Source organism: Saccostrea echinata, unplaced genomic scaffold, assembly GCF_033153115.1.
Source record: "Saccostrea echinata isolate AGI-Se365-2 ecotype Australia unplaced genomic scaffold, CSIRO_AGI_Sech_v1 ptg000050l, whole genome shotgun sequence".
Taxonomy (NCBI): domain Eukaryota; kingdom Metazoa; phylum Mollusca; class Bivalvia; order Ostreida; family Ostreidae; genus Saccostrea; species Saccostrea echinata.
In genome coordinates, this window is record NW_026889799.1 from 1164739 (window position 1) to 1192655 (window position 27917).

At 33.2% G+C, this 27917-nt stretch overlaps 1 protein-coding gene across 2 annotated transcripts in view; it reads left to right on the top strand.

The window, feature by feature from the left end:
• Nucleotides 1–698: 698 nt before the first annotated feature.
• LOC133203321 (proline-rich transmembrane protein 1-like) overlaps nucleotides 699–27917 on the top strand; it is a 43682-nt gene continuing 16463 nt past the window's right edge. The window contains exons 1-4 of one of the 2 annotated variants that reach the window (XM_061339131.1): nucleotides 699–806; nucleotides 5542–5693; nucleotides 7462–7587; nucleotides 7897–8223. In XM_061339131.1, the coding sequence (XP_061195115.1) occupies nucleotides 779–806; nucleotides 5542–5693; nucleotides 7462–7587; nucleotides 7897–8031 (441 nt within the window). In that variant the 5' untranslated portion in view covers nucleotides 699–778 and the 3' untranslated portion in view covers nucleotides 8032–8223. Of the gene's footprint in view, nucleotides 807–5541; nucleotides 5694–7461; nucleotides 7588–7896; nucleotides 8224–27917 lie in introns of those variants that run through there. The other variant, XM_061339130.1, reaches the window with a different exon arrangement.

Here is a 27917-nt window from a genome sequence, read left to right on the forward strand (position 1 = left end):
TCTGCTCCACGTAAAGATTTGTTTCCATTAATAGCCTCATTTGAAAATTTCTTAAGTACAATATGAATTCGAATTCGTAAACAAACTCCTGACTGTCAACTTAAAGTTATGTTTGCTCAGAGTACGCACGCGTCCCAATTTTCTTTCTTTTTTTCTCTTTTTATTTTTTGGTTGGAGCTTTTTTAAATAAATATTTATTGATGTAGGTGTACATGGACTTTTTAGCATATTTAAATTTGTTGAAATAAATGTCATAGATTGCACTTCTCTCATGTTTATACAACCATTACTTTTAATTTTTATTTTCGTAAGTGTTAATCACAATTTCTCATGACACTTACCTTGTCACAGAGTTCTGTCTCAATCATGTCAATAGTATATGCAGATATTTCCAATCAATCAATTTTACTCATTCTTGAATCAAATACTATCGTGCTGTTAAATTATTGAAACAATTGTTTTAAAGTCCAAATGAGAAATAAAAATCATATTGAAAATGAATAATCAACGTTACAATGAGTTCCTTTGGATTGATTAACGTGTTTTGTTTACCAAATCGACTGACTACAAATTTACATGTATTCATACGTAATCAGAGAAAAACGGAAAAACCCACACAGCTAAACATTTCCTACTGCATTTGTCAAGTACGTAAATTTTACGAAACGTGAATTGTCTATAACGCGGCAGTAAACCATTCATTCGGAGCAGTCGATCGGGGGAAAATCACAAACGCCAAAGTCGACTATTGTGCAGTTCAAAAGTATAATATAGGAACATGTCTACTGACCAGGAGGAAACAGGGCGTAAGTATACTGTATAGCTTATCAATAAGGTTTTTTTTAAGATTCCTTTAAGTGATTGGGCTTCTTTTTGCACCCCGCTTTCGAGATAGCGAGAGGACATTAAATCTCATTCGTCTGTCAGTGTCCGTCTGTCACAAAAATTTAACCTTGGTCATAACTTTTGAATGAGAAGAGATAGGGCTTTCATATTTCACATGTAAATTACTTGTGACCTTTCCAAATATACTATGGTTTTTGACCCAGTGACCTTTGACCAACTTTTCAAAACTTTTAACATTACTTTAAATTGGTCATTACTTTTGAAAGAGAAAAAATAGGGCCTTCATATTATACATGTTTATTACCCCTGACAAGACCTTTCTAAACATACTATGATTTTTGACCCCGTGAAGTTTGACCTACTTTTCAAAAATGTTATTTTTTCTTATAACTTTTGATGGAGAAGAAATAGGGCTTTCATATTTGACATGTGCATTGTGACAAGATGTTTCCGAGCATGCTTTTATTTTTGACACCTTGATCTTGACTTCATGTTTGACCTAAGTTTGAAAAATATCAATCATGGTTATTTTTTCTGAATGACATTTAATAGGGCGTTCATATTTAACACAATGGCATCCCATCCACTCAAACACCGAAAGCGGAGGGCCATAATGTCTTTGAATTGTGGGACAATAATTAAATGGGGGACAATAATTAAAACAGCTCTGTGGAGAACTATTGTATTTGATTTAAACAATATTTATTCAAAATAATGAATAAATTGGGCAACAGGCAATGGCTATAAATATCCTCTCTATACAAGAATCAAAGTTACAAAATACTATTGTGTTTGTAAATATAATAATTTTATCAGTTGGTCCGCCTGGAGATCTTGTGATAACATCCATCGGTTTCAGCATCTCATCTAAGATTTATCCTTTTCTTTACTATTCACGTTTCTGTACATTGCGCACGTGTCTTATTTGTCTGCCGCCCTAATAACAATGTAAATATAAAGAAAGCAAAATGATTATTAAGAAGTATTTCAAGCGTTTCACAGGAAAATTTAACTCAGTTAAGACATTTCAATGTAAATTAACTGGGGAAAAATGAATTAATTTCTTGTTTTCAATGTGGGACAGATAACAACCCGTTTACACACCAATGATGCATTTAGATTGTAAATTTCCACAAGCTCAAGTGACACATACTTTGCACTGTCCATTTCATTTATTAAAGAAAAAATACATATGTCTATATTTCGACAGCATACATGTACTTCAGCATGTGTACATGTATTCTTATAAACATTTTCAAAATTTATTTAAAAATAAATATTTCTATATGATACATTTAACCAAGGAATGCATGTTGTACACTGTAACAGATTTTTCACTTGTTTCACTTTTTAAATTTATTTTTTTTGTACTATTTCAATTGCATGCCATATACATGTAGTTATATTTATAGAGAGGAACTAGTAAGTTGTAAGAACTTGTTTCCAATCCTTTTGATTTATCCAATAAAATATGTTCAATACAAAACTGTAATATTATATCTTGTCTGAGCTTTTTCAGGCCATGTGTGACAATAATTAAAGAATTTTGAACTGCGCATAAGAAAAAATAAGTCATGCATGGAGGAGACGGAGAGAATCCTTAAATAGTTGTAGATAGGTCGAGACCACTAGATTTTCTGAAGTCAGCATAAATTTGCATGTAAATTAGCTATGTGTTTACTTTACCGACTGTTGAATGAGTCGCAATGCATTATATAATTATGGGCTACTACAAGCTCAGTTGTGTTGAAAATAAAGGGCAACTTGAATTGTTCTTTTGAACCTCATTTTTAATTCTTTTTTGACATTTATGAAAGAAATATTGAAAATGATTATAATCTTTCATTTCTATGCTCACATTTACAAAATTTGCTTTATGAAGCCTTATATCATCTTGACATAAGTACCGGTCCAAAAATATAAAAAAAATAGAGAAACCTGAGGTTTTAATGCATTTTATATGTGATTTTATGGCCAGATTAATTTATGTGTGCATTTAGAGGGAATTTGTGGCCTTGTATATTTTATTGAAATATGACACTTTAGTGTCACTATTACTATTCATAGGAAATGGACTAGAAAGAAGAAATTAAAATAAAAAAAATCACTCATCCGGGATTTCCTCACAAAAGCGGGGTGGGTTCATAGGATGAATTGTAGCTTGAAAATGAGGTGGTTGAGCCAGTATCTCTTGCTGTTTAGTGGTATATACAGGTGTTTGTCTGCATTTTATGTGGTAGCGTAGGGCATTAGCACGGCCTGGAAGCTGTTGCGGATCTGGCGAAAAGGTGAAAATAGGCTAAATTTTCATGAAATTTTGAGACTGTCCCTGTGTCATCATTTGGGCTCAATGTGTAAGTTGTACATGTTTTATTCATAAAAGCTTCAAATTCCTCAAGGGACTAGACCATACTATTGTTATATGCAGAGAGAATTTAAATTATTTCAAGTGCATTTTATAAGCAGCTCAATATCAAGGAAAACGTTAGCCAAACGTTCTGATTGAAAAAAAAAATCTGCCATCTTCGCAGCTTAGATAACTCGTGCGTTGATTTATATATCTCTGCATATCCCTGCTTCATTGACTTTGTTTCCCTATGTTTGATATGTATATTTGAAGTTTTCTTTGTTGGTGTACTTTATTTCTTCTTTTGGAGACACATAGTTTGCTAAATAAAAAGAATATTTGACAGAGAGGATTTCAGAATTATTTTATTTCAACTAAACAATCAAATGGTTTCGTTTTTCTTAGTCCGTGAATGAACATAGCAGCTGATACTTAAAAAAAATTAATGTAACATGCGTGAAAATCCTTATTTTTCTGCCATGGCTGCAATCGTTTATTCCGATACAAACAAACAAAGACATTTTATTGTTTATATCTATATACATAATTATGAAAGTATTGTGAATAATAACGTAAGTTTTATTGATTGAAAATTACACTTTATGTTAAGAAATCTATACCGGTTGCTTATAAAACGGTTTTATCAGAGGCCTGTTCAACAGAGCAAACGTTCCTGAGCGCTCGCCAAAGTTCCTTAAGAAATGAATTTAATTTTGGAAAATTCATGAAGACACGAACTACGACTGTTTACGCCGTCATATTTCCTGAGGTGTGTTAGCAAGTCATATATTACATTTACATTATTTTTCTGATGTGTTGCCACAAATATCGCCATTCAATTGTCATTTTGAAAGAAAAAAAAAATTGCACTATAGTTCTGTCGTCAAGTACGGTATTAGGACGAAACAATAAAGATACTCATGCTCATTCTTGGTAGTTCATGAGAAAATAAAATTCAGTAAAATACAAGATGGATGTACATATATCAAATTGAAGTCCACTTTGTCAAATAATACAATTATAATGTTCGTTATTTCAACTCACAGCTATTTGCAAATTTCAACCACATAACATGGATTAATTTTCTTTGCATTTCTCGTTCGCATTGTTTCATATCTGTTCGCCAATAATCAAAAAAGTATTTTGATAAAGTCATAAAGTGCCTTTCTCTGTATGCTTAAAACTCTTTATTACGGGATAAAATTTGTGATTCATGTCGTCAATTCAAGACAATGAATTAAAAAAAAAACACTCTACGCCAGTGGTTTAAATTCAGGTTTATTCAAAGTTGGTCACTGGAGAAACGTTTAAAAAATATGCGGTGAAAATTTGTAATAACAGAGGTTTGGAGACTTTCTCAAAGCTTTTATTTTGTAAATATATCATAAAGCGGAATGAATATTCAAAATTTTGAAAACACATCTGTTAAACCTTTGCGGAGGGGTTTTATGGACTTCTATGTCCCTTGTTCTTGTCCAAAAAATGTTTTTATTTTTCGCTGGCATTGAATTGGTTGATAGCAGTCCTCCGTGTTATTAAGCTTTGACAATATTCAAGCTAGTTTTTTCTTTACATGCTTAATGTATATCTCTTTAATTTATGTTTTCCATTTGCAAAGGAGGGAATCCTTTGTATCGTTTTTGAAGAAGAATTCAAATTACAAAGCTCTTATTTATTTCTAGGTTTGCTTTACTTATAGCCTTTTAAATGCAATTCCTCAGCTCTATATATGTACAAAATTCCAATTTCAACGCCTTTTAATTTGCTGAAAATGTTAAATTTTCTATCGATCGTCATCACTTCTCCAAAACTTCCACTTTTATATAAACGGACGTAGATCCAATTGCATTATACATGTACATGTAACACTCTCTCTGACTTGACCTGTCTTATCAATATAACACTTGTGTTGATAGGATTGAAAATATTGTTTCCCGCATTTATATACAATTAAGGAATATTTCAAAATGAGACGAAAGAGTCTCCTTAAAAACCATGCGGGAAGTTAACTTCTGCGTATTTATCCTTTTTTATAAGTTTGAATCCTCTTTATCATAATTCGAACATTTGTTATTATAATTTAGGGTAAGGAGGAAACTATTTCCCCTTACAATTCTTGTAGAGTAAGAAGTTTATATACGGTGTACCTATATAAAAGTTTCACCCACTTTTGTGGTCACATGCCAGCCCATGTGGGCCATGATCAGAACATATATGGATTATACCCTCTCTCTCTTTCTCTTTCAAATGTCCAGAGATTAGTCATCTTAATTCTCTGCACGGTATTTTTATGTAAATGATTTTAGAAATATATAATGATTAATACCTAATTTTAAATCTTTTTTAAGCAAAACCGTCATACAACCAGTCAGCATATCCTAACACCCAGCCTCAGTATGGATACGGGAACCAGTACAACCAGTATCCAGGAAGTCAATATCCGCCGCAAGGTGGCTTTCAGGGCCAGTCTTCCGGTCAAATTCAGCAGCACAATGTTGTGGTCTGTCTTTTTCTGGTGCCTGTTTGCCTTGGGTTTTATTGCATAGAATACTTATTAAAGCATAATAATACAATCGGGTTCACCTTAGTCACCTATATTATCTGGTGCCGTGCCTAGTTCGTCGGTCGTAAACGTTAAATCAACATTTCCTTTCTTCTACTCTTGAATGGCTGAACCAATGTCAACAAAAACCTGTGCAGTGTATATCGCATTTTGGGGTAATGGGGAATAAAATCCTCGAATTTCACAGCCGCTGCCTACGTTGTCTCCGAGGTATGGCCAAAACCATCAAAATGAATGCAATGTTCAGAATTCTTTTTCTTTACTCATAAAACAGGTACATGTAAACTGTTTGAAATATTTATGCAGAAAACAATGAGTCGTATATTAAACTTGTGAAATTTATGACCAATCGGTTCAAAGTTCATGCCTTAGTTTGTGGCTGCATGCAAGTTTATTATATATTTAAAATGCATATGAACTTCAATAAAAATGCAATTTTCTATCTCGAAAGTTCTTCTTATACCCCCTGTATATCTAGGAATGGGGCCTTTACCAAAAAACTGTAAAAATCGTGACCTCAGGGTTAAGAGTTCAGGTCCCAAGTACAATGTATGTATCTTAAGGTGAAATATCCCTCTGCTCTTAAGTTCCCCATTTTTTTTTTAAAAATTCCCAACATTGATTTTCATTAACAGCAATAGCATTAGATTCAAATGGAAAATAGTTTGAACTATGAAGCGTTGCTTACGTTTTCAGAAATGAATATTATGTCAAATCCTGATAAGAAGAAAATTATAGACAGCGAATAGAAAGATCAATACTTTTTTTTTTTTATCTCAACATAAAATTAAAAATTTGAGGTATATATGAAAATAATATTTACTCTCATACTTATTTAATTCATAATAGAAAACAGAATTAAGCGTTGTTTTTTAAATCAGAATATCACATTGTTTTCTGTGCTTATAAAATAAAAATGCATCCATCTACAAGAGTTATCTTTCCATCTTCAGGAATTATCTTTCTTCAAATTAAAATGTTTTTTAAGAGAGAAAATTCTGCCTCTGATACATGATTACTCCCTGTAACAATTAAAAGAATTATTTGTTAAGAGATAGAAATGTTTAATTTTATCAGTTTAAAGAAACTGAGTACAAGTGTTTTAGGTAATCATTTTAAGTAAGTATTAAAAATACTGGCGATAGAAAGAAGAAATCACGATTTGTAACATAGTTCAGATTTGATTTAATTGACTGTATAATGGTCTTCATTATTAAACTCTGGTAGAACAATTCATTGGATTGCTTGGAAAAATTTCCTTGGAAAGTTATCCCTCCTATAAGAGGGGCATTACACCTTAATCTTTAACGTTCATAAGGCTTTAAATGTTGAGACAACAAGTACAGTGTAAGTTACAACAACATGAAAATCTTAAGCTTATCCATTACCATCTAAGCTGCATCGATATCATTACAAAGAAGATGAAACTAAAGGAGATGTAAGCTTTCACAAATAAAACAATGATAAGCCTTGTGAAAAAAAAAACCGCAAAAATTTTAGAAGAATTCTTTAATTTTTTTATACTGAGCTTATATATTTCAACCATATTGAAAAATAAGAGCAATTGAAATAATCTTTCTGTGCATTTACCTATATTGTCTGCTATGGAAAGAACTGAATTCTAAAAGACTGGTTATATGGATTATATGGAGGAAAATAAATGGTGAATGCAGACATAAATGTTTTGTCCTTATCTTCCAACCAGGTTGCCCAGCCCGGGCTTACAATGGTCGTAACCCAGCCCCCTCAAAAGGACTGGATGGTGGCCGCCATTTTATCGTGTTTATTCTTTTGTCCAACTGGGATTTTTGCCATCCTTGCCGCTTATAAAGTAATTACAGTTTTGGCACAATATTCTGAAAATTTATTTTTGTAGGCTGTTTTTGAGAGAGAGAGAGAGAGAGAGAGAGAGAGAGAGAGAGAGAGAGAGAGAGAGAGAGAGAGAGAGAGAGAGAAAGAGATTGTTTAACGCCGACTCGGTTATATTTCGGCGTAGAGAGAGAGAGAGAGAGAGAGAGAGAGAGAGAGAGAGAGAGAGAGAGAGAGAGAGATTTTACTTATTTTTTTATAAGCTGTGTTACATGTATCTGTAAAGATATATCTATTTTTCCATTCTCATACATTTCATATTTCTTAACAGGCAAAACACGCAGCTGCTGTCGGTGATGTAGCGGAAGCACATGGGCATGCAGGACTCGCGCGCGCACTTGTCATCGCTTCCCTCGTGATCGCAGTTGTTATCGCACTTTCTGTGATACTGCCAGTGGTTCTTTAATTACGTAACTCACATTACTGAAAAAATGATTCTTTAATCACATGACTTTATAGTGAGGGCTATGTAAATATTAAAATCATGAGTGTGGCATGTTTTATCCAGATCCTGGAATATATTCAAGTTCATGTATGCACTGTATCACCTTTTATTATATAGCTAATAAATAGTTTATAATAAAAAATACAAAAAGTCTGGAGAACTTTTGCGTTCTATATCTTGGGGTTTTATTGAACGCCGAGTTTGTATTTTGTATATGAGTATGACCGAAACATTCCGAATAGGGGCGTTCAATATCGAACGCCCGTTGAAAACAAAATGTCTGGTCAACTCTCAAAGGTAAATTTATTATAGGTAGTGGCACCTAGGTAAGTTGTGTTTATTTTCAAACAAAATTGAATTTATTAATTAATAATTTAGTGCGTATAAGCCTCTTTTAAACCTCTGTAAACAAAGCATAACGCTTGGTAGGGTCATTGGAATGATGCGATATTGAACACTTGCAGGACAGACGTTAATTTAAACATGGATACTGAAAAATACTTTTGAATTTGAGTTAATTAATTTAAAAATGATATAAATCAATTGGATATGTTTTAGCAATATAATAAAGGAGTTATTGAACTTATATTGATGAATATTGGCACTCGTTGGCTGTACAATGCACTCACAAGCTTGTGCATTTGAACAACCAACTCGTGCCAATATTAACCAATGCATGTATAAGTTCAATAACCCTATAATATGTTGAAAAGATAAGGAAGTGCCATACTTGGGTTATTTCTGAGGGAATTTTTTCATACTCCAAACATATTTTAACTAGCTCACATAGAATGTATGAAAAAAGAAGCTATGGTCATCATATTTTTTTCACTAGTGCCACTTAAAGTTGGGGGTACAGTCAGAGCAACCCTCAAATGACAAAATCAGCTTCTGATGATTCATATTAGGCTATGTATAAAACAAAGAAAACAAGGATAAGGAAAGAATTATTTATGATTTATTAGACTTTAATAATACTTATTGATAAGTATACAAAAATATATTTTTTTTTCAGATGAAAAATTCAAAAATGCAAAGTTGTATACACAATACTAATGATATAATACACCTCAGTTGTATATTCCTGAATGTCAATTTTTCACAAGATAAATGTTTAGTTTCAAATATTTTCAAAAATATTTGGCAAAAATTCAAATGAGCAATATTTATGATAAAACAAATGATTTAATCTTTATTTACATTTAAAAATTATATATCATCATATTCATTTTAAAGTTATGCATGTTTTCACATGAGAGCAGAAATTTGACCTTTTTGCACTAAGATCTATTTTTGCATAACCTTGCTCTTATTTTTAACTTTATACATAACCTTAACCAATCAGACTTTACTGGAGTAAGCTTAAATCTTACATAAATCATCCCATAGCACAGTATGACGTATACCTATATTTTAAAGAATCTGTGAAGAAATATGGAAGCTATTATTTTTGTGTTAGCCAACAGTTAAGAACATCTCTGGTTGCTTGCATATTAATAGATAAAACTATTCGTGGATCTTTTATGTGATTTTCAAGAATACTTTCCAACTTAACAAACTTGAACCAACATCACCTGAAGATGTGTAATTATGGTCTTCCTCTTTTTAATAAATTAATAAAAAATGATAAAGTAATAAAAAATGGATTTTAAAGATATTACTCTTTATATTCATAGGCGGAACCTTTATGTCCAATTGTGGCCCTACCCTTCCCAGCCACAGGGGATAATGAACTGGAAAAAAAAAATCAATTAAATCTACCCTACCTGATCTAGAATGTAAGTCATTGTTTTGCTCTTTTAGAGCAGAATTTTAGATTAATTGGTCACTTGTACTTGAGTACTCGTCGAAAGGTCCAGGTATAAAATACAAGAATCAGTATTCCAACATTTAGAAGAAATAAAACCATGTAGTATTTCTTCATTTTTTTTTGTAATTTTCAACCGCATTCTATGTATCATTTAATATCAAATCATGTTTTGACAACAATTTAAGTCATAAGCTCCCAAGTCAGTGGTAGTGCATCATTTTGTTTATAGCCAGGGATACATCATGTTTGGATATCACTGTTCAATTTAATTCAGTAAAATATAGCATTGTCTCTTTTTTTATTCGTAGCAAAAATGAGTTCATTTCAAAGAAACAAGCAATTAAGTCAACTTGAAACTGAATTTACTTACATGGGAGGTACAAATAAAATGCTAAATCATAAACGTACCGACCATAGTGATATTGAAGGAACAAAAAAAAAAACTGTTTTAAACTTATTCAATTATCCACAAAATAAAAATTTGTCTCACACTCAATCTGATGATTTAACGCAATCCAAAAAGTTTACAGTTTGCGAATGGTCAATAAAATGAACATGAAATGTATTAGTGTTTGATTTGATATCGACAATCATTCCAAAGTTCAATTAAATGATAATTGAATATTCCTTATCATATTAAAGTGTATTTTTATTTATTTAAAATATTTGAATTTTATGTTCTTCTTTTCACTCTATATAAGTCGACATTTAGGTCATAATATTATGTTCATTGAAAAAGATCATATTATTATGTTCATTGAAAAAATAGGATCCTCTTTTATAGCCACAACCTTTCCCCAAGGACCATAATTAGGACAGACGTAAATCTACACTACCTGAAGATGCTTGTGCAAGAATATGACTTACCACGGCTTCATTGTTCATTAGACAAAGATTTTTTTTAAAAAAAAAAGATTTACCTTAATATGTATTTTCATCCATTGTAATACTATAACCTCATACTTTTAACCTCATAACTTTCCCGCCACCACAGGGCCGGGGCATAATTTGAACAAACTTTAATGTTTTTTTATAATCTGAGGATGCTTCCATATCAATAATTCAATTCAATAAATATGGCTAATCATCACTTTGCTATTCTTGAGAATGCTAGTTTTTTTTTTTTATAGATCCGTTTAATTATGCGTAACTCATACAACCCATCCCCATCAATCTTTCACAACCAATGATTCTTGATTAATATACATTACAGCAATTATCATCTTGTCAGTTGTCAAAATCATGCCAACATTTGTGGTGTTTAAAATGAAAGTTGAATGGTAGTTAATATCGATCCCGATCATAAACAAGACGATGATTGATTGTATATTGTTCAACGTCCCATTCGAGAATTTTTCACTCATACAGAGACGTCACTGTATGCCGGTGAAGGGCTTCAAATTTATACCTATACTCGGCACTGAGGGCCATTGAGCAGTGAAAGTTCGTGCCGAAAGACCCGTGACTTTCACTTCTAGTGCCGGGCGCTTGGCGAAGGAACAGTCACTACTTTTGTTTACGTCTTAGGTTTGACGCGGCGCGTCGAAGGAGAATCGAACCCGGGCCTCCCTATCATGAAGCGAGCGCCCTACCACTAGGCTGCCGTGACCGTAATCAAGACGAAGAAAAAAAAATAGATATAAAGAAATCGAGGCAGGGGTAAAAAGTCGGGGTGGGTGGGGGCGAGAAATTAGGAATTTTTTTTTATTATGGCTTAATCCAAATGTCCCTCCTACGTTTTATATCAAATCTGTATTTGAGCTATACATTTATCCACTTGTATAGGATTCTCAAAATCAATAAAATGCATGTCGCCGACTTACCTATCCTACTTTTATTTGGCAAGTAACCAGAAACACACAATATCTTTTTACTTGGCCTTATCCCACGGGGGTCATAATTTGAAAAAAAAAATGAATATTGACTTTGTAACTTTCATCTTGTCTTGGCCAGTAATTTTTCATAAGAAGACATTTGTAACCGTGTAGTTTGGGTCTAAAATAATATGTCGTTGTACGGGTAAGAGGGAATGTTGGCAGTGAAATGAGTGGCTCTGCGGGCCGGAAGTAGAGTGCCATATAGAGTGGCTCTTCCCGAAAACACATATATATGATAAGTACAAAGTAACGACTAATCTGGTTTCCGAATTTATTAAAGGTTTGAAGGATGGACAACAATTTTAACAATAAAGAATTAAATGCAGGGACACGGACGAAGTTGCCGGTAATGCGTCTGGCATCCGAACTGACACATAGAATTCAGACACTGGTATATAAAATAAGTTCTTTGGCAATAATTAGTGAATTGAGTAATAAAATGACAAGTTTTGAGTAAATTACAGTGTGTGAAAAGCTTTGATAAGATGTACATAAAAGAAGGATAAATTGAATAATTACATGAATGTTTCTATAAAGTATTGGAAAGTCTTGAGGGTAATTGACACTCTGTCCCTTTGTAGTTCAAGACAATTGTCCAGTAAGTGTCACTAATTATAAGTAAATAATTAAGTAATCCGTAGTCCACGAATAAAGATTTAGAATTCATCTCAAGAAAAATAACTGATAAAACATATTTAAACTGAAAACAAAAGTTCAAAATAAGATTTACAGAAAAGTCAATTTTGCACGGTGATACAAGATGTCAAATAATTTTAATTTCTGTCCCCTTGACAGAGGTAATGGTCTTTAACTTGAACTTACAGGTTTCCCTTTTCTTAAGATGATATCCTGCAATGCTACATATGTATACCCAAACAGAGAGGAACATATGGCTTCAATTTATTTTGACCGTTCACGGTAGCTCAGTCGGTAGAGCGCTCGCTTCGTGATCGGGAGGTCGTGAGTTCGAATCTCGGCCGCGACAGACCTGAGTCGATAAAAAATAGGTAGCAACTGTTCCTTCGCCATGCGCTCGGCACTTTGAAGTGAAAGTTTCGGGTCTTTCGGATGAGACCTTAAAAACCGAGGCCCCGTGTCACGGCAGGCGTTGGCACGATAAAGATCCCTCACTGCTCAATGGCCCTGAGTGCCGAGTAAAGGTCAAAATTTGAAGCCCTTCACCGGTATATGGTGACGTCTCTATATGAGTGAAAAATTCTCGAATGGGACGTAAAACAATATACAATCAATCAATCAATCAATCAATTTATTTTGTGGAAATGAATAGTATTTTCCATCATTCTGGGAAAAGAGTGTTTCACAGTTATTTTTCAGCCCTGATGCTTTGATCAAAAAACACCATATTAACCTCTTGCTTCAACCAACCAAAACAGATTTAATATGTCCCTTCGGGAAAATATCTTCACTTTCTGAACACGGATCCTAAAGGCCTATTTTAAAAAATCTAAAAAGAAAAGAATTGCCAATACTTCTTAGTCAATAAAATAAAAGTCGTATAAAATTGAATGCATGTCGCCAACCTACCTATCCTACTTTTATTTGGCAAGTAACCAGAAACACACAATAATTTTTTATTTGGCCTTATCCCACTGGGGTCATAATTTGAAAAAAAATTGAATATTCACTTTGTAATGAACCTTTCACATAACTTTCATCTTGTCTTGGCCAGTAATGTTTCATAAGAAGACATTTGTAACCGTGTAGTTTGGGTCTAAAGTAATATGTCGTTGTACGGGTAAGAGGGAATGTTGGCAGTGAAATGAGTGGCTCTGCGGGCCGGAAGTAGAGTACCGTATTCCTAGGGCTCTTCCCGAAAACACATATACATGTATATGATAAGTCAAAAGTAACGACTAATCTGGTTTCCGAATTCATCAAAGGTTTGAACGATGGACAACAATTTTAACAATAAAGAATTAAATGCAGGGACACAGAGGGAAGTGGCCGGTAATGCGTCTGTCCTCCGAACTGACACATAGAATTCAGACACTGGTATATAAAATAAGTTCTTTGACAATAATTAGTGAATTGAGTAATAAATTGACAAGTGTTGAGTAAATTACAGTGTGTGAAAGGCTTTGAAAAGATGGACATAAAAAATGGATAAATTGAATATTTACACGAATGTTTTTATAAGGTATTAGAAAGTCTTGAGGGTAATTGACACTCTGTCCCTTTGTAGTTCAGGACAATTGTCCAGTAAGTGTCACTATGCAATTATAAGTAAATAATTAATCCGTAGTCCAAAAATAAAGATTTGGAATTCATCTCAAGAAAAATAACCGATAAAACATATTTAAATTGAAAACAACATTTCAAAATAGGATTTACAAAAAGAGTCAATTTTGCACGGTGATACAAGATGTCAAAAATTACTTATTTTAATTTCTCTCCCCTTAAAAAAGGGAGTGGTCTTTAACTTGAACTTACAGGTTTCCCTTTTCTAAAGATGATATACTGCAATGCTACATATGTATACCCAAACAGAGAGGAACATATGGCTTCAATTTATTTTGTGGGAATTAATAGTAGTTTCCATCATCCTGGGAAAAGAGTGTTTCACAGTTTTTCTTCAGCCCTGTTGCTTTGATCAAAAAACACCATTTAACCTCTTCCTTCAACCAGCCAAAACAGATTTAATATGTCCCTTCGGGGAAATATCTTCACTTTCTTAACACGGAGTCTAAATGCCTATTTTAAAAAATATAAAAAGAAAAGAATTGCCAATACTTCTAATAAAAGTAGTATAAAATTGAATTTAAACTTGCTTTTCTGATCTGCTCAGTAGTATTCAAAATCTTGTTTGCACACTTCTAAGTCTGAATTGCAGAATTATACGTCATTACCTAACAGAGATGTTTTGAAAGTACCATGAAAGTTCAAGTTTATCTTCAACTCTTCTATATATACTGAAAAGGAAAAAGAAACGCAGGGTAACATAATATACGAAATTTTTTTGACTGTATAACCGAAAATTATGAAAATTGGTCAGAGGGATATCTTGGTTACTGTTCATTAAACCAGTGTTCAGAACTAGTCAACCGTGAAATGTATGACGTCACATAAGGAAAGTGGTAAAAAGCCGAAAATACGTGCATATCGATGACGACATGTTTTTCAACACATCTCGTAGTAGCATTTGCTGCACTTAAGTTATACACATTGTTTTTCGATATCTACAGTCGATTTGCATTTCTTGAAATCAAGGTACGGTTGACGGAAGTACCATGAGGTCTGGCTATTGCAGTGCCTAAGTAAAGATAAAGGCAACGACAAGTTTCTGTGCAGTTTGTTGTGAATTTGTCCACAATAGAACGACTTACCCGTCCTCAGAGAGGGCGTAGGAAGGTTTCCAACCAACTGTGACGATGACGTTGACGGGTAACAGCGCCACGTCAAGATTGGGCAATTCATCCTGCAAGTTGTATAATCACCATCACATTACCCTAAAACTGCTATTAATACAGCAGGCTATCATAATCGTTACATTCACCCCAAAAACTTAAGAAAATCGATAGTGCGATTTTGGTCTGTGAGCTTGTCAACTTGACGTTAGTGTTCCTTTAACTCGCGCATGCGCGCGTCGTTTGTCTATTTGGGGTGGGGCATGTTAACCCCCCTCCCAATGCTGGCAGGGCTTGTCAAGATTTTCTCACAAACAATCACATTTATCCACTTGACTGTTCTCCGTCAAGTCCATCTTTTTCGCATCAAACGTCTGTGGGACTACATGGACGATAGGGTTTAAAATGTCCAAGCTGGTCTCAATCAATTAAGGGCTACCTTCTCGGAAGGGTTGAATAATATCCCTATTAGAAGGATAAACACACTGAAGAACTCCATGCATAGGAGAATCAAGGCTGTGACAGATACGCGAGGAAGACATGTGAGATAATGAGAATTTTCATTTTTTTTCTTTTTTTTTTTTGGGGGGGGGGGGGGTACTGTCATATGAGTTTCAATAACTCATGAATTAGTGGGGAAAATCAAATGAGATTTTGGTTACATTTTTATTAAAGATGACTTTAAATGTTAGATAGGAAAACTGGAAAATACGTCTGAAATATAAAATCTTATTTCACCTAAAAAATTTACCCTGCGTTTCTTTTTCCTTTCAGTATACAATACATGTAGCATGAAATATATGGAGATAACGAACAGTATTCAGGCTCAAAAGTCCATTATACAATACAAAATAGGAGCAGAGCAAACACGGACCTCCAAACATCAGAGGTGGGATCAGGTGCCATGGAGGAGTGAGCATCCCCTGCCGACCGGTCACACCCGCCGTGTGCTCCTTGTCATGATCGGGAAATAACGGAAAAATCCGTCGACAATTCAGTGTGTAAATAATGGCCTAACAATTAGTATGAAAAACGTCAGTCAGCATTTGACTCAATGATAAATTGTATTTGCTGACAAGGTCATTGTATCGACCATAGAACTTACGAAATGATGACTTTAAACGAGACAGCTGATATTCTTGTTTCATCAACTTATTTGTCAATAATTTACCTCGTTTTAGAAATTGTACATACGTAGAACATGCTCTTGCGTATAAAAAAAACAGTTATATATCTTAAAATACTTTGCTATATCAATTATAAAATATTTCTCAGCTTATTTTGAAAATTAAGGGAACCTTTTGGATTAAAGGCAATGCCATTAAATGCAGCCTTACTTGAAGGACATACGCATTGCATTTGTTCAAATAAATAAACCCCCTATATGACACCTGATAGTATACACAAATCTGCTTAATATATATATATATATATATATATATATATATATATATATATATATATATATATATATATATATATATATATATATATATATATATATATATATATATATATATATATATATATATATATATATCAAAAGTTCATAGATCCACAGTGGTCGGTATTGCAGTATAATTAAAATAATTAAAATGAAAACACGAAGAAATTAATACAGTAAAGCATATATATAATGCTTTACTGTATTAATTTCTTCGTGTTTTCATTTTAATTATTTTAATTATATATATATTTTTTACCTCATAATAGATTAAAGTGTTTTAATGCGCGCGTATATTAATGATTTGAATTAATTCATTTCTATGTAACCCCAAGAGTGTTGATGTCTCCTGTGTTAGTATAATAAAAATTGTATTTAGCATTGTGAGCAAATGAAGCAATAAGACTTTTAATTATCATCACTATCAGTCAAAATTCCTTTGATTTTTATGCCCCCGTATCGAAGATTCGGAGGTATATAGTTTTTGCCCTGTCCGTCCGTCTGTCTCTCTGTCTGTCTGTTTGTCTGTTTATCTGTTTGTCCGCAAAAACTTTAACACTGCCCATAACTTTTGATTGGTTGGAGCTATGGCTTTCATATTTCACATGTGTATTTCTTGATTATAGAACAGAAGACAGAAAAAAGAAAGACAGCTAGACAGAAGAAAGGACAGACAGAGAGAGGGAATTCTTGTTCTACAATAGTCAGCTAGACTGTACCTAAATAATTGTAAGAACTGTAATTAATCTAAGCACATGACTGAATATCAATGAAGTCAATCAAATACTGCAAAATTGAAAACTCTGTCGTGCCTTTTAAATTATGGTTTCCTACTGTATAATACATACAAATCAGAAGCACTTCTGCGAATTCATAATAAGTACACAAGTTACCTACATTTTTCAGTATCTCTTGATGAACACAGGAGAGTTTCTAAAACGCAGTGTATTTTCACACTAAAACAGCCCAAAAGCAGTTCCGATTGAAACTCAGACTCATAAATTTACAGTAAAATTTAAGATGAAATAAGAAGACTTTCGTTTAATCATGCCAACGGCTTAAAAAAAGACATATGGAAGATATTTCAACCTTTAGTGACATTAAGGCAGTAATTCGTGCAAAATGGGGATAACTTAATAATAGTACAGAAAATGTCAATAATGAATGTAAAAACTAGTATAAAAGGCAAAATTTTTTATCTTTATTTGTGCCTTTGCTTGTTAGTAATATATCAACTTGTGCATTTAATTAGGTCACAAAAACAGGTTAGAAGTTGGATGGAGGATAAAAAAGACCTGTCAAATGTTTATTAGGTAAAATATACTAAATACTACATGCAGTATTCATTTCAATATAACCTACCATGTACTAAAGAAAAGAACTATCGATTCTGTTTCTCCAATACTTTAATAAATAGGAAGCATTCAAGGCTTTTAGATATTTCAGAAAGCAGAGAAAAATTATGTTCAAACCGTTAAAATCTGTAGATGATATCATCTCAGTTTGTGATTCTACTTCATCTAAATTTCATTTTTAGCTTTCCCAACAAACAACCAGTTATCAGATCCTTTCCCATGTTCAGTTTATAAAAGATAAAAGAATTATGAAGTGACTATAATACTTGAAACTTTAATCCAATTTTAGATAAAAATAACATTAAGGGATTTTTAAAAATGCGACCTAGGCACCTGATCCCGCCTCTTGAATTTCCAGGTGTCCTTTTCTATGTCTTATTCACAAATTTGTATTGTTGGTAGGTTTTTGGAGTTTGATCACCGTTCACCATCTTCACTTTTTTCATCCAAATCTGATGTTTCCAAGCATACCAAACTCTATTTAGATTATAACCGTATATGTTCTGGATCTTTCTTCTCTAATCTGGTAATTTATAACAAGAGGCCTATTAGACAAATGATTTTTTAGATTTTTAAAATGGGTATTTAGCATACATATGGTAACATATGCATGTTTTATTGCCGATAAATTTTCATGAACTGAAAAGCTGAATTTGTGTTTTTTCAATCATTTTTCATGAAGTTTTATTGATGCCTGACAAGGAGAGGAGGTGGGTTTTCTTGGATCTCACGTAAAACACACTCCTAAAAAATACCGTTTTAAAATATTTTAGTCAATAAAAAAAACAAAACAAAAATTATGGAAGCAATTAACGGATAAGCCACAACTGTTCCATCTGTTGATCAGGGTATCTATGTCACGTGATGATGCCGATGATTTCTCTAAATGATGCTGCAGGTTGAATGTGAATTGTCCAAATATGTATTCTTTTATCTTTTGCATTCTTAGAATATTCAAAGTAAAACCTACTACAATATATCATCTTTTCTATGTTGATCTTCTTTTACTGTAATTATCAGGAACTCGCATTTAGTTGCTTTTATTTAAACAGACTCCTGTTCTTGTAAATACTGTTTGCTAATTTTTTAAGTAATATTTGATACAAAATATAAAAAAAATAAATAAATCGTATTAATGACAGCAGTAAAACACAATATAATAAAAATTAAAAATTCAAATAAATTATTTATAACTTTTATACATGTTATTAATGAGGTTATTAATGTTATTAATAAGGAATTCGAATTTAATCTGAAAAAAATAATTTTTTCAACTGTGTACCTTCTAACCCAATCACAAATAGATCGGCCAAATCCAACGAACCAAAAACTTAAATAAAAAGATAACATTTGAAAAAAAAAAGAAATAAATGAGAGAATTGACTTTATCATTTGAAACATTTTTTGGAAAAATGACAGGTTTATGAATAAAAGTATAAAATTCATTATTACGAAATTAGTATACTCCACTCCGAAGAATAACTTTTAAATTACTTTATTCATTTAAATTGTACTTTAGTCTAACTGTAACATAAATCATTAATAAAGTATCTTTTTCACATATATCTGAAGGTCCCACAGCCTGGACAGAGAACTACTATTGTACCCCAGGTTCCTCCGAGGGACTGGACGGTTCTCGCCCTTCTTTTTTTGTTCTGCTGTTGTCTAACAGCCATTTTTCGCCAAAATATCTGCTAAAAAGGTATAAATATTATTTTGAGGGTATTTAGTATCTGGTAGTAATGGTTGTATTGGGACTTGTTTCAGTAGAGGGGCAGGATTTTTGAATTTCTCACAAGTACGATGAGCATATATAACAAGCATTCTGAGAGTATTGCATTAGCAATACTAGTCCCCTACCGGCAAGTGTAATCTGGTTCCCGTTACGAATTGAAAATGCCATAATTCCGTTTAAAATTAATGAAGCGGGACGAAATGCAAACTTGATCTATAACTAATCAAGGTAAAGCCACATACCAAAAATCAGCTCAATATCTACAAGCGTTTAGAAGAAAATTGCGGAAAACCCGTAAAAATTGAAAAAGCCGTAATTTCGTCAAAAATCAATGAAGCGGAACGAAATGCAAACTTGATCTGTAACTCATCAAGATACTCTCACATACCAAAAATCAGCTCAATATCTGCAAGCGTTTAGGAAAAAAGTGCGGAAAACCAAGTGGGACAGACTGACAGACAGACAGACGGGCGGACACACTCAGAGGAAACCTATAGTCCCCTCCGGTTTCACCGGTAGGGGACTAATAATTACCAGGATTTCATTCGCAAAAATTCAGTTTAATATAGTACATAATATGTAGGCCTAAATTTTCCTTATATTCAATGTTTAAAACTTGATATTTTGTTTAAAGATATGTGTAGACTCTGCTCATTATTTATATTGTTGATGGACTTTTAAGAATAACCACTCTTCGTTATCTTCAAGCTGTAATATTGTAGCTCTCTCCGATTTTTTTCTGATGTTTTCAGGAGAGGGCTACAATTCCACAGGATCTCCGAGAAATGGTACAAATATATTTTTAGATACGGACGACTACAGGCAAAATAAATTGCTTTTGTATTCAACTTACTTTCAGTAAGGTGTGATTTTTCACTATTAAAAAACCTAGCCCTATAGACGCTAAAACCAGGTAAAATAAAAACTTATGTTTAACAGTCGTTTTCTTCAGCTGCCATGACAGTTCTTGCGTGATGTACTGAGACTTGTTCTTAAATTTTAGAGTCATGATAAAATAAATGTTGATTAACGATTGTGTTGTATGGTATCACTGAACAGTGTTAAATTAAAGCATTCCATGTAATATTTGTTTCATAAACAGGGATATTTATGCTTACAATAAGAAAATTCTTACATAGATCCTTTCCCTAGATCACGAATTCTCATTGGCTATATACAAACTAGTGAACATTCCTCTTTAAGCAGCCAATTTTAAACATGACTGCAATTGATGTATGGCAGAAATATAAGGCCTAAAATCTCTAAAGTTATGAATTAAAGGAAGCTTATATGCTTAAGAAATTCTGTGTTATCTTTCCCACTATACCCAGTACGACAAGGTTAAATTGGTCACAAACTTATAGTCCAAACAAGAATTTTATACGTTTTCTGTCAGTGACCTTGAACCTTCCAATATACTTTGGGTGAAGTAAATGACAAACTCGCCGGTCATAAGTATTCTCTGTACAAGGTATGAGCTTCCTGTAATTCTCCATTAAATAAAGAATTTTCCACTATTCTCTCGATGATATTGAACTAGTAAAAATAACCTTTGGTTAAAACACTCGAGATACACACTTGGATCATCAGCAATTTATATTCCATGTATGGACTTCAAGTGATTTTCCATTACAAAACCAAAGTTATAGCTCAGGGAAGAAATTAATACTTTTCTGCCAGTAACCTTGAACATGCAGGAATGCCTTTGTACAAGTTCACAAAACACGTGGGTCATAAGCCATCCCTGTACTAAGTATGAGCTTCGAGTGATTCTCCATTGCAAAGTTATAAATCGGAGAACAATTTTATACATTTTTTGCCAGTGACCTTGAATTTGCCGGCATGACTGTGTCAAGGGCATGGCACACTTTCGGGACATAAGCAACCTCTGTACCTAGTATGAGCTTCCAGTGTGTTTTTCCATAACGAAGTTACATGTATAAGGACGGACGGACGGACAGACGGTCAAGGTAATTCCTAGATACCCCCCCCCCCCAAAAAAAAACAACCTCGTTCCCTTGGAATAAGGAAATTTGTTGCAATGTACAATAACATAGAAGGTTGAACAAAAAGTAAAACTTTAACCTTTGATGCCGACACTGACACCGACGCGGAAGGTATTACATAAGCTCCCCCCAACTTCGTTGAGGTGAGCTAAAAAACTTTTATATATGAATGTGCGGGTGTACCGATGAACAGGGGATGCTTACTCCTCCTAGGCACCTAATCCCACCTCTGGAATTTCTGGGGGTACGTGTCCTAGCCCTCTTCACAGAGTTGCATTGTATATAGATTTTCTGAGATCGATCACTGTTCATTATCTTCACCTTTTCTATTTATAGGCGAAAGATGTGGCCCTTGTTGGTGATATGACAAAAGCACGAAGGCAAGCAAGAGAAGCACGCGGACTCACCATCATCTCTTTTGTGATCGGGATCGTCTGTATCATAATATATGTGGTATTTCGAGTGACGTTCATTTTACTCTCGAGAGTGACTTAATATTCAATCAATGAGCAATTTGTAACATCCAACTTTACTATAGAATTGCTACGTACATTAAGGGAATCTCTAAATCTGTACATACCCTGGACATTCAAAATGTCTTGTTTCAAAGCACTCTGTTTGGATTACTTTTATCATCTTGTTTTACATGTTCTGTTTTGGGTACTTTAATGACAGAATTTTAAAAAAGATACGTTGAATTTCTATCTGTACGAACTGAGTAAATTCTGAATATATATATATATATATATATATATATATATATATATATATATATATATATATAGAGAGAGAGAGAGAGAGAGAGAGAGAGAGAGAGAGAGAGAGAGAGAGAGAGAGTCCATTTTGAAATAGAAATTTATGTATATTATCTCCTAATAACGATATTTCTTTTTTCGCTATAAAGAGAAAAGATCATGTTGAAATAAGTATTAAAAGAAAAGGAAGATAATTGTTATACTTACATCCACCGAGTATTTCATGCAAACCACTTTCATTAATCATTCCATTTACACAACCCAAGTAAGAATCGGTGTTTCACCCTTAAGAGAGATTAATTAAGCAGTGGGTTCTTCCATCAATGAAACATATATTGACGCACAAATCAAGAGTACAATATTTTTTCTTTCTTAACCCCACTTTATATGATTTTTTTTTTTATTTTTTTTTTTTTATACAAATATGAATATTTGAAATAAATCTTGTTCAAACGGGATTAACGGTTGCAAACATTGCAGAAGATTAACAAACTTGTAGCATTTTATTATTGAAATAACGACAAAAGATATCATAAGAATTAAGAAAAATGGATTGTAATGATAAAGTTGAATATAACAAACAGTGCTCGATCAAAAAAAAAAATCTAACAATAATACTGATCTATGAACAGGGCATAACACATTAAAAATTCCGGAGGTGGGATCAGGTACCTGGTGGATGTAAGCATCCCCTGTAAACTAGTCACATCCGCCGTGAGCCCTATGTATTGATCAGGTCAGCAAAATATTCTGAAGTTAATTTTAATATAAAAATGGCCTAACAATTGGTATGAAACGCCAAAATACGACCCAAGGATAGGTAATACTTGCTTGCAAGGTTGTTATAAAGACCATAGAACTATGGGAATGATGTCTTTAAACGAGGTTGCTGAAATCCCTGTAAAAGCATCTTATCTTACAATAGTCTGTCTCGGTTTAAATATTGATCGTGCTCTTGGGTATCGAATAAGCTGAGAGACATAAACACATTACGCAAGTGATTAGGGAATATCACTACATGTACATAAATAAGGAAAACTGACGATGGAAAAGCTGAAGATACCTCGTTTGCCATACAAATTAGTCTTCAGTTGGCCCTTATCCTCTATAGACAGTAAAACATTCAAATATGAAACAGATGTGGCAGACTCCATGGTGTCTTTTATTTTGAGTTCACTGGGATATACAAAGTTGAAATATGAAAAGAAACAACTATAATTGTTAATTGATAAAAAAAAAAAAAGTTGATATATCTGAATGTCGAGTTGAAGACTACAGCAAGTGCTCAGGTCTTCTCATGTAGAAGTCTTTTTTTTTTAAAAATAAAGTCTGCTTCATAATAATATAACAACTGGTCAACAAGTAAGGAAGCACAATATACCTATTGGAATTCCAAGGGTTTGTTGGAAGACCTAGCCTCTAAAGACTACAAAATGTTGTCAATGGGGAACTCCAGTATCCTTTTAATATCAACCTCAGAGTATTTGTGTGTAGAATCAGAGTGCTTTTTTTTTTTTTACAAATTAATTTTATTGAGTTCCATTTTTATTGTAGAGGCAGTTGCCTATGATATCAAAAAGCCTACGTTTTAATTTAACGTGGGGAATGGTTCTATAAAGTGTTTCATATTTAACCTAACGTCTGTCATGATCTTCGACAGAATTCATAATAGATATAAAGTTCTGTCACCAATTAAAAGATCGGAGCTCACTGTATTTAGGACCTCTTAAGATAATTGCTTTTCGGTCGTCATTTTAACCTAAATTATCATCATCGCTAATGATGTGTCCAGCAGGATTGTAGTTGAAAGAAGAAGAGCAAGAACACTAAAGAAGATTTTGTTTTGAATTTTAAATATTTAGGCACTGCAAGGTTTGTTTATAATTGAAAAGCTGTTTTGTTAAGTAGCTCATCAATTTTGTTTTCTTTCTGACATATATTAATAAGCTCACAGAACAACATAGTTTTGTAATAAGTCAGTAAAAGTCACAAAGTTAATATACGGAAACTCATTTTTTCTAAGACATGAAAAATTAGGGAAGACCACTAATGGAATAGAATAACCATTAATAAAATAAATTACAACAAGTAATTGAATTAAAATCAAATTGATATACAAAAATAATTTTCAAAATCCTTGGTATCAGATTTCTTTTTTAATACGAGTTACAATGTATATTCCCTGTTACCTAGGTCTCAAAAAATATTGGTAAGACACCGCGTATGTCATCATATTCCTGTTATTCATCATTGGCAACTGATAATGAACACAGCTAAAGAGCAAACTATTTATCAATATTATTTTATGAACATACAATGAGATTGGTATTAATCAGTCTGCAAAAGTAACCATTTTCATAACAGATATATTGACGTATCGCAATAAATTGGATTGATAAGCGTGAATACATTAATAAGCAAAAACTTTTTTTCTCATACATATATCCGTTATTTACGAATTATTTTCAATGCATACGTTTTCCTTGTCAAGCTGTCATCTCTAAATTTAAAAGTGTTTGCAAAACTTTTTTAAAGGTAGTGACAGACAAAGCTTAAGTGCAAAAACTATATGAAACCTGAAGTAATTTTTTTCAATATACATGTACGTCACATATCGGGAGGGAAGGACCCTTAAATCGCTAAGATGGACGGAGAAAACAACACCCTATTCTTTTTATAGTATTTTGCATGATACGAAGCGGTAATATAGGAAGCCATTTTGATTTAATACCTAAAATAAAATATTAATTCTAGCTTTCCCTACGTAGAGGCAGGGCTAGCACATCATTCAGATCGTAGTTATACGTAGAAGCTACTAAGCCGCTAAGATCTTGAATGCACTCCAAATAACTTTGTTAATACTCAATACCAATTTTCGTTACCTGCCGTTTAAGGTAAAGCGATCCACATGCTTCGCCAACTGAGCTATTCGGCAATATTGTTTGAACACGTTTCTATTATCAGACATTTGTTGATTAAGAATCATCTGAACCTATATTTATGTGTAAGCCATGCTAGTAATTTTGTTCTTTAAATCTTTGTAAGTTTGAAATCTTTTTTGTTAACAGGGAAATACAATCTAGAAAACCTACAGAAAATAAGCAAATACTCGGCTAAAGATGAAAGTTTTAATAATACTTTTCCGAAGTTATCTCCTATCAGATAGATATTACCGGTCACGGTAGCTTAGTGGTAGGGCGCTTGCTTCGAGATCGGGAGGCCCGGATTCGATTCTCGTTCGCCGCGACGCGTCAAACCTAAGACGTTAACATAGGTAGTGACTGTTCCTTCGCCAAGTGCCCGGCACTAGAAGTGAAAGTCACGGGTCTTTCGGATGAGACCTTGAAAAACCGAGGTCACGTGTCACGGTAGGCGTTGGCACGATACAGAACCTTCACTGCTCAATGGCCCTGAGTGCCGATTATAGGTCTAAATTTGAAGCCCTGCACCGGTATATGAGGACGTCCCTATATGAGTGAAAAATTCTCGAAAGGGACGTAAAACAGCATACAATTAATCAATCAATCAGAGGGACATTAGACCGTAATGCTAACTGAAATACCACAGAAGATTCTGTTATAATTGAGACTTAATGTTTAACTTCCTTTTTTTGTCGAAACATAGGTAATTTTCCCTTTTTGTTCGCCCATCGTCTGTGTGAAGTAGTAAGGGTGAAAAATAATTATTTTCCTGTTTTATAGTGTTAAATTAATCGTTTTGACATTAAAATTCGGTTACAAAAAAGTAAAATAATGTAAGATATGAAAGTAACATAAGCTACCAAAAAGGCCTTGTGTTAAATGCAGTCCCTTTTCTCCAACGTTGAACAAAAAAGGAAACAAAAATATTTAATGACTATTTTTAGAATTCAAGAAAAGTAATAAATGTTCAAACAGCTAAATTCAAGCTTAGCTTATAAAACATTTTGATAAATTAACTATCAACGGTTTTGTCTGAGTGATGCTCTCAGATTCAACTGCATATCAATTTATAGTTACTGTAGAAGAAACTTCAAACACTGTTACCGGAAGAGGCGAAAAGAATGTATATCACGTGATATTTGCATTTATGTACATTTATGCTGGGAAAGGTAAATTGAGTTCACGCCAGGAAAACATCAACAGTTCATTATAATAGGGAAGGTTGATTGAATTTTTGCGTGTTTTAGACATTTCATTCGAGGGAAGTTTATTTCCCCCATTTACTGAGTAAAGATTTATAGAATACATGCAATGATCAAACAAATAGGTAGAAAAAACTCATTAGCACTAATGTTTTTAAGGGTTTTCAAATGTGGGGTGGGCCTAAAAGTCAAGAGAAAGTAAATGTAAACGATATACCTATCTTATAATAAAGGCAATATATCTTTCAATTGATCTTCTTTTAATAATAGTGGTATTACATAATGGTACATGTATCAAGTTCTATAAAAGGCTGGGAGCCAATACACATTTTTTCACATTTTCTATTCAAAATTTACGATGTGCTCCGATCCTGTAAATTCAAAATTCAGCACATCAAACAAGTTTCGATGATTAAGTTCATGCAAAATTTATTATTAAAGAGCTAGGTTTATTCTATCCATGAAATGGCCGTGTCATATGCTAACATCTTCCCAAGTCAAGGGTTTCTGATCTACTCCGCTCCACATAGACCATTGACCGAATAGACTGACTTTTACGGGGTTAAAATTGCGCTCTTTGATTGGCCTCATTAGATTTTGCATGAGCAAATCGAAAAAATTGTTTTATCTTACCTGAAACTAAATCTTAAACAGAAAAACACACCAGTTTTAATCCCAACGAAAACGTAAACCAAGTTAAAGGATTGTCTCAGCTATGGAGCTAAAGTTATGGTGAATTTATTACCGACTTTCAATGTTGTTTCGTATTCTCTTTAAATAGCTTACTCTGATTGGTCAATAGCAGAGGTAAAAATGTGTAACCTCATTAGATGGCGCGATAGTAAACCCCGTCAAAGTCAGTCTATTCGGTCAAGGGTTTATGTGGAGCGGAGTGGATCGGAAACCCTTGACTTGGGAAGATGATATATTAATTGACCAAACCCCAATGTCCCATTTCAAACATTAATATAAGTAGAGACTTAGTGCTTTCATTTCCTATAAAAAAGTTTCCTCTGAGAGTCTAAATATTGAAAAACAGGCTTTGTGAATTTGCAATGTTAAGAAAATAGGTGTATTTGAGTACCTTCAGCAAAGAATCTAAAATACTCACCCCTTGATTACAGCTAACAGCAGGTATAGAGGTAATCGAGCATTAATGAAAGTACATGTGTAATCACAAATCAAACAGTTCTCTTGCATGAGAGATGGGCATTTAAAATTGATATGATTGACAGAATTTTATAGAAGTTGCACAAACTGTTTCTTTCTTCGCTGCTAAAAGAAGATACATGTATATAACATAAAATGAAAATGTTAAAAGTGACCTACTATAGGTACTTTTAAAAGAATGTCTGAAATGAAAACTTTAAGCATGTA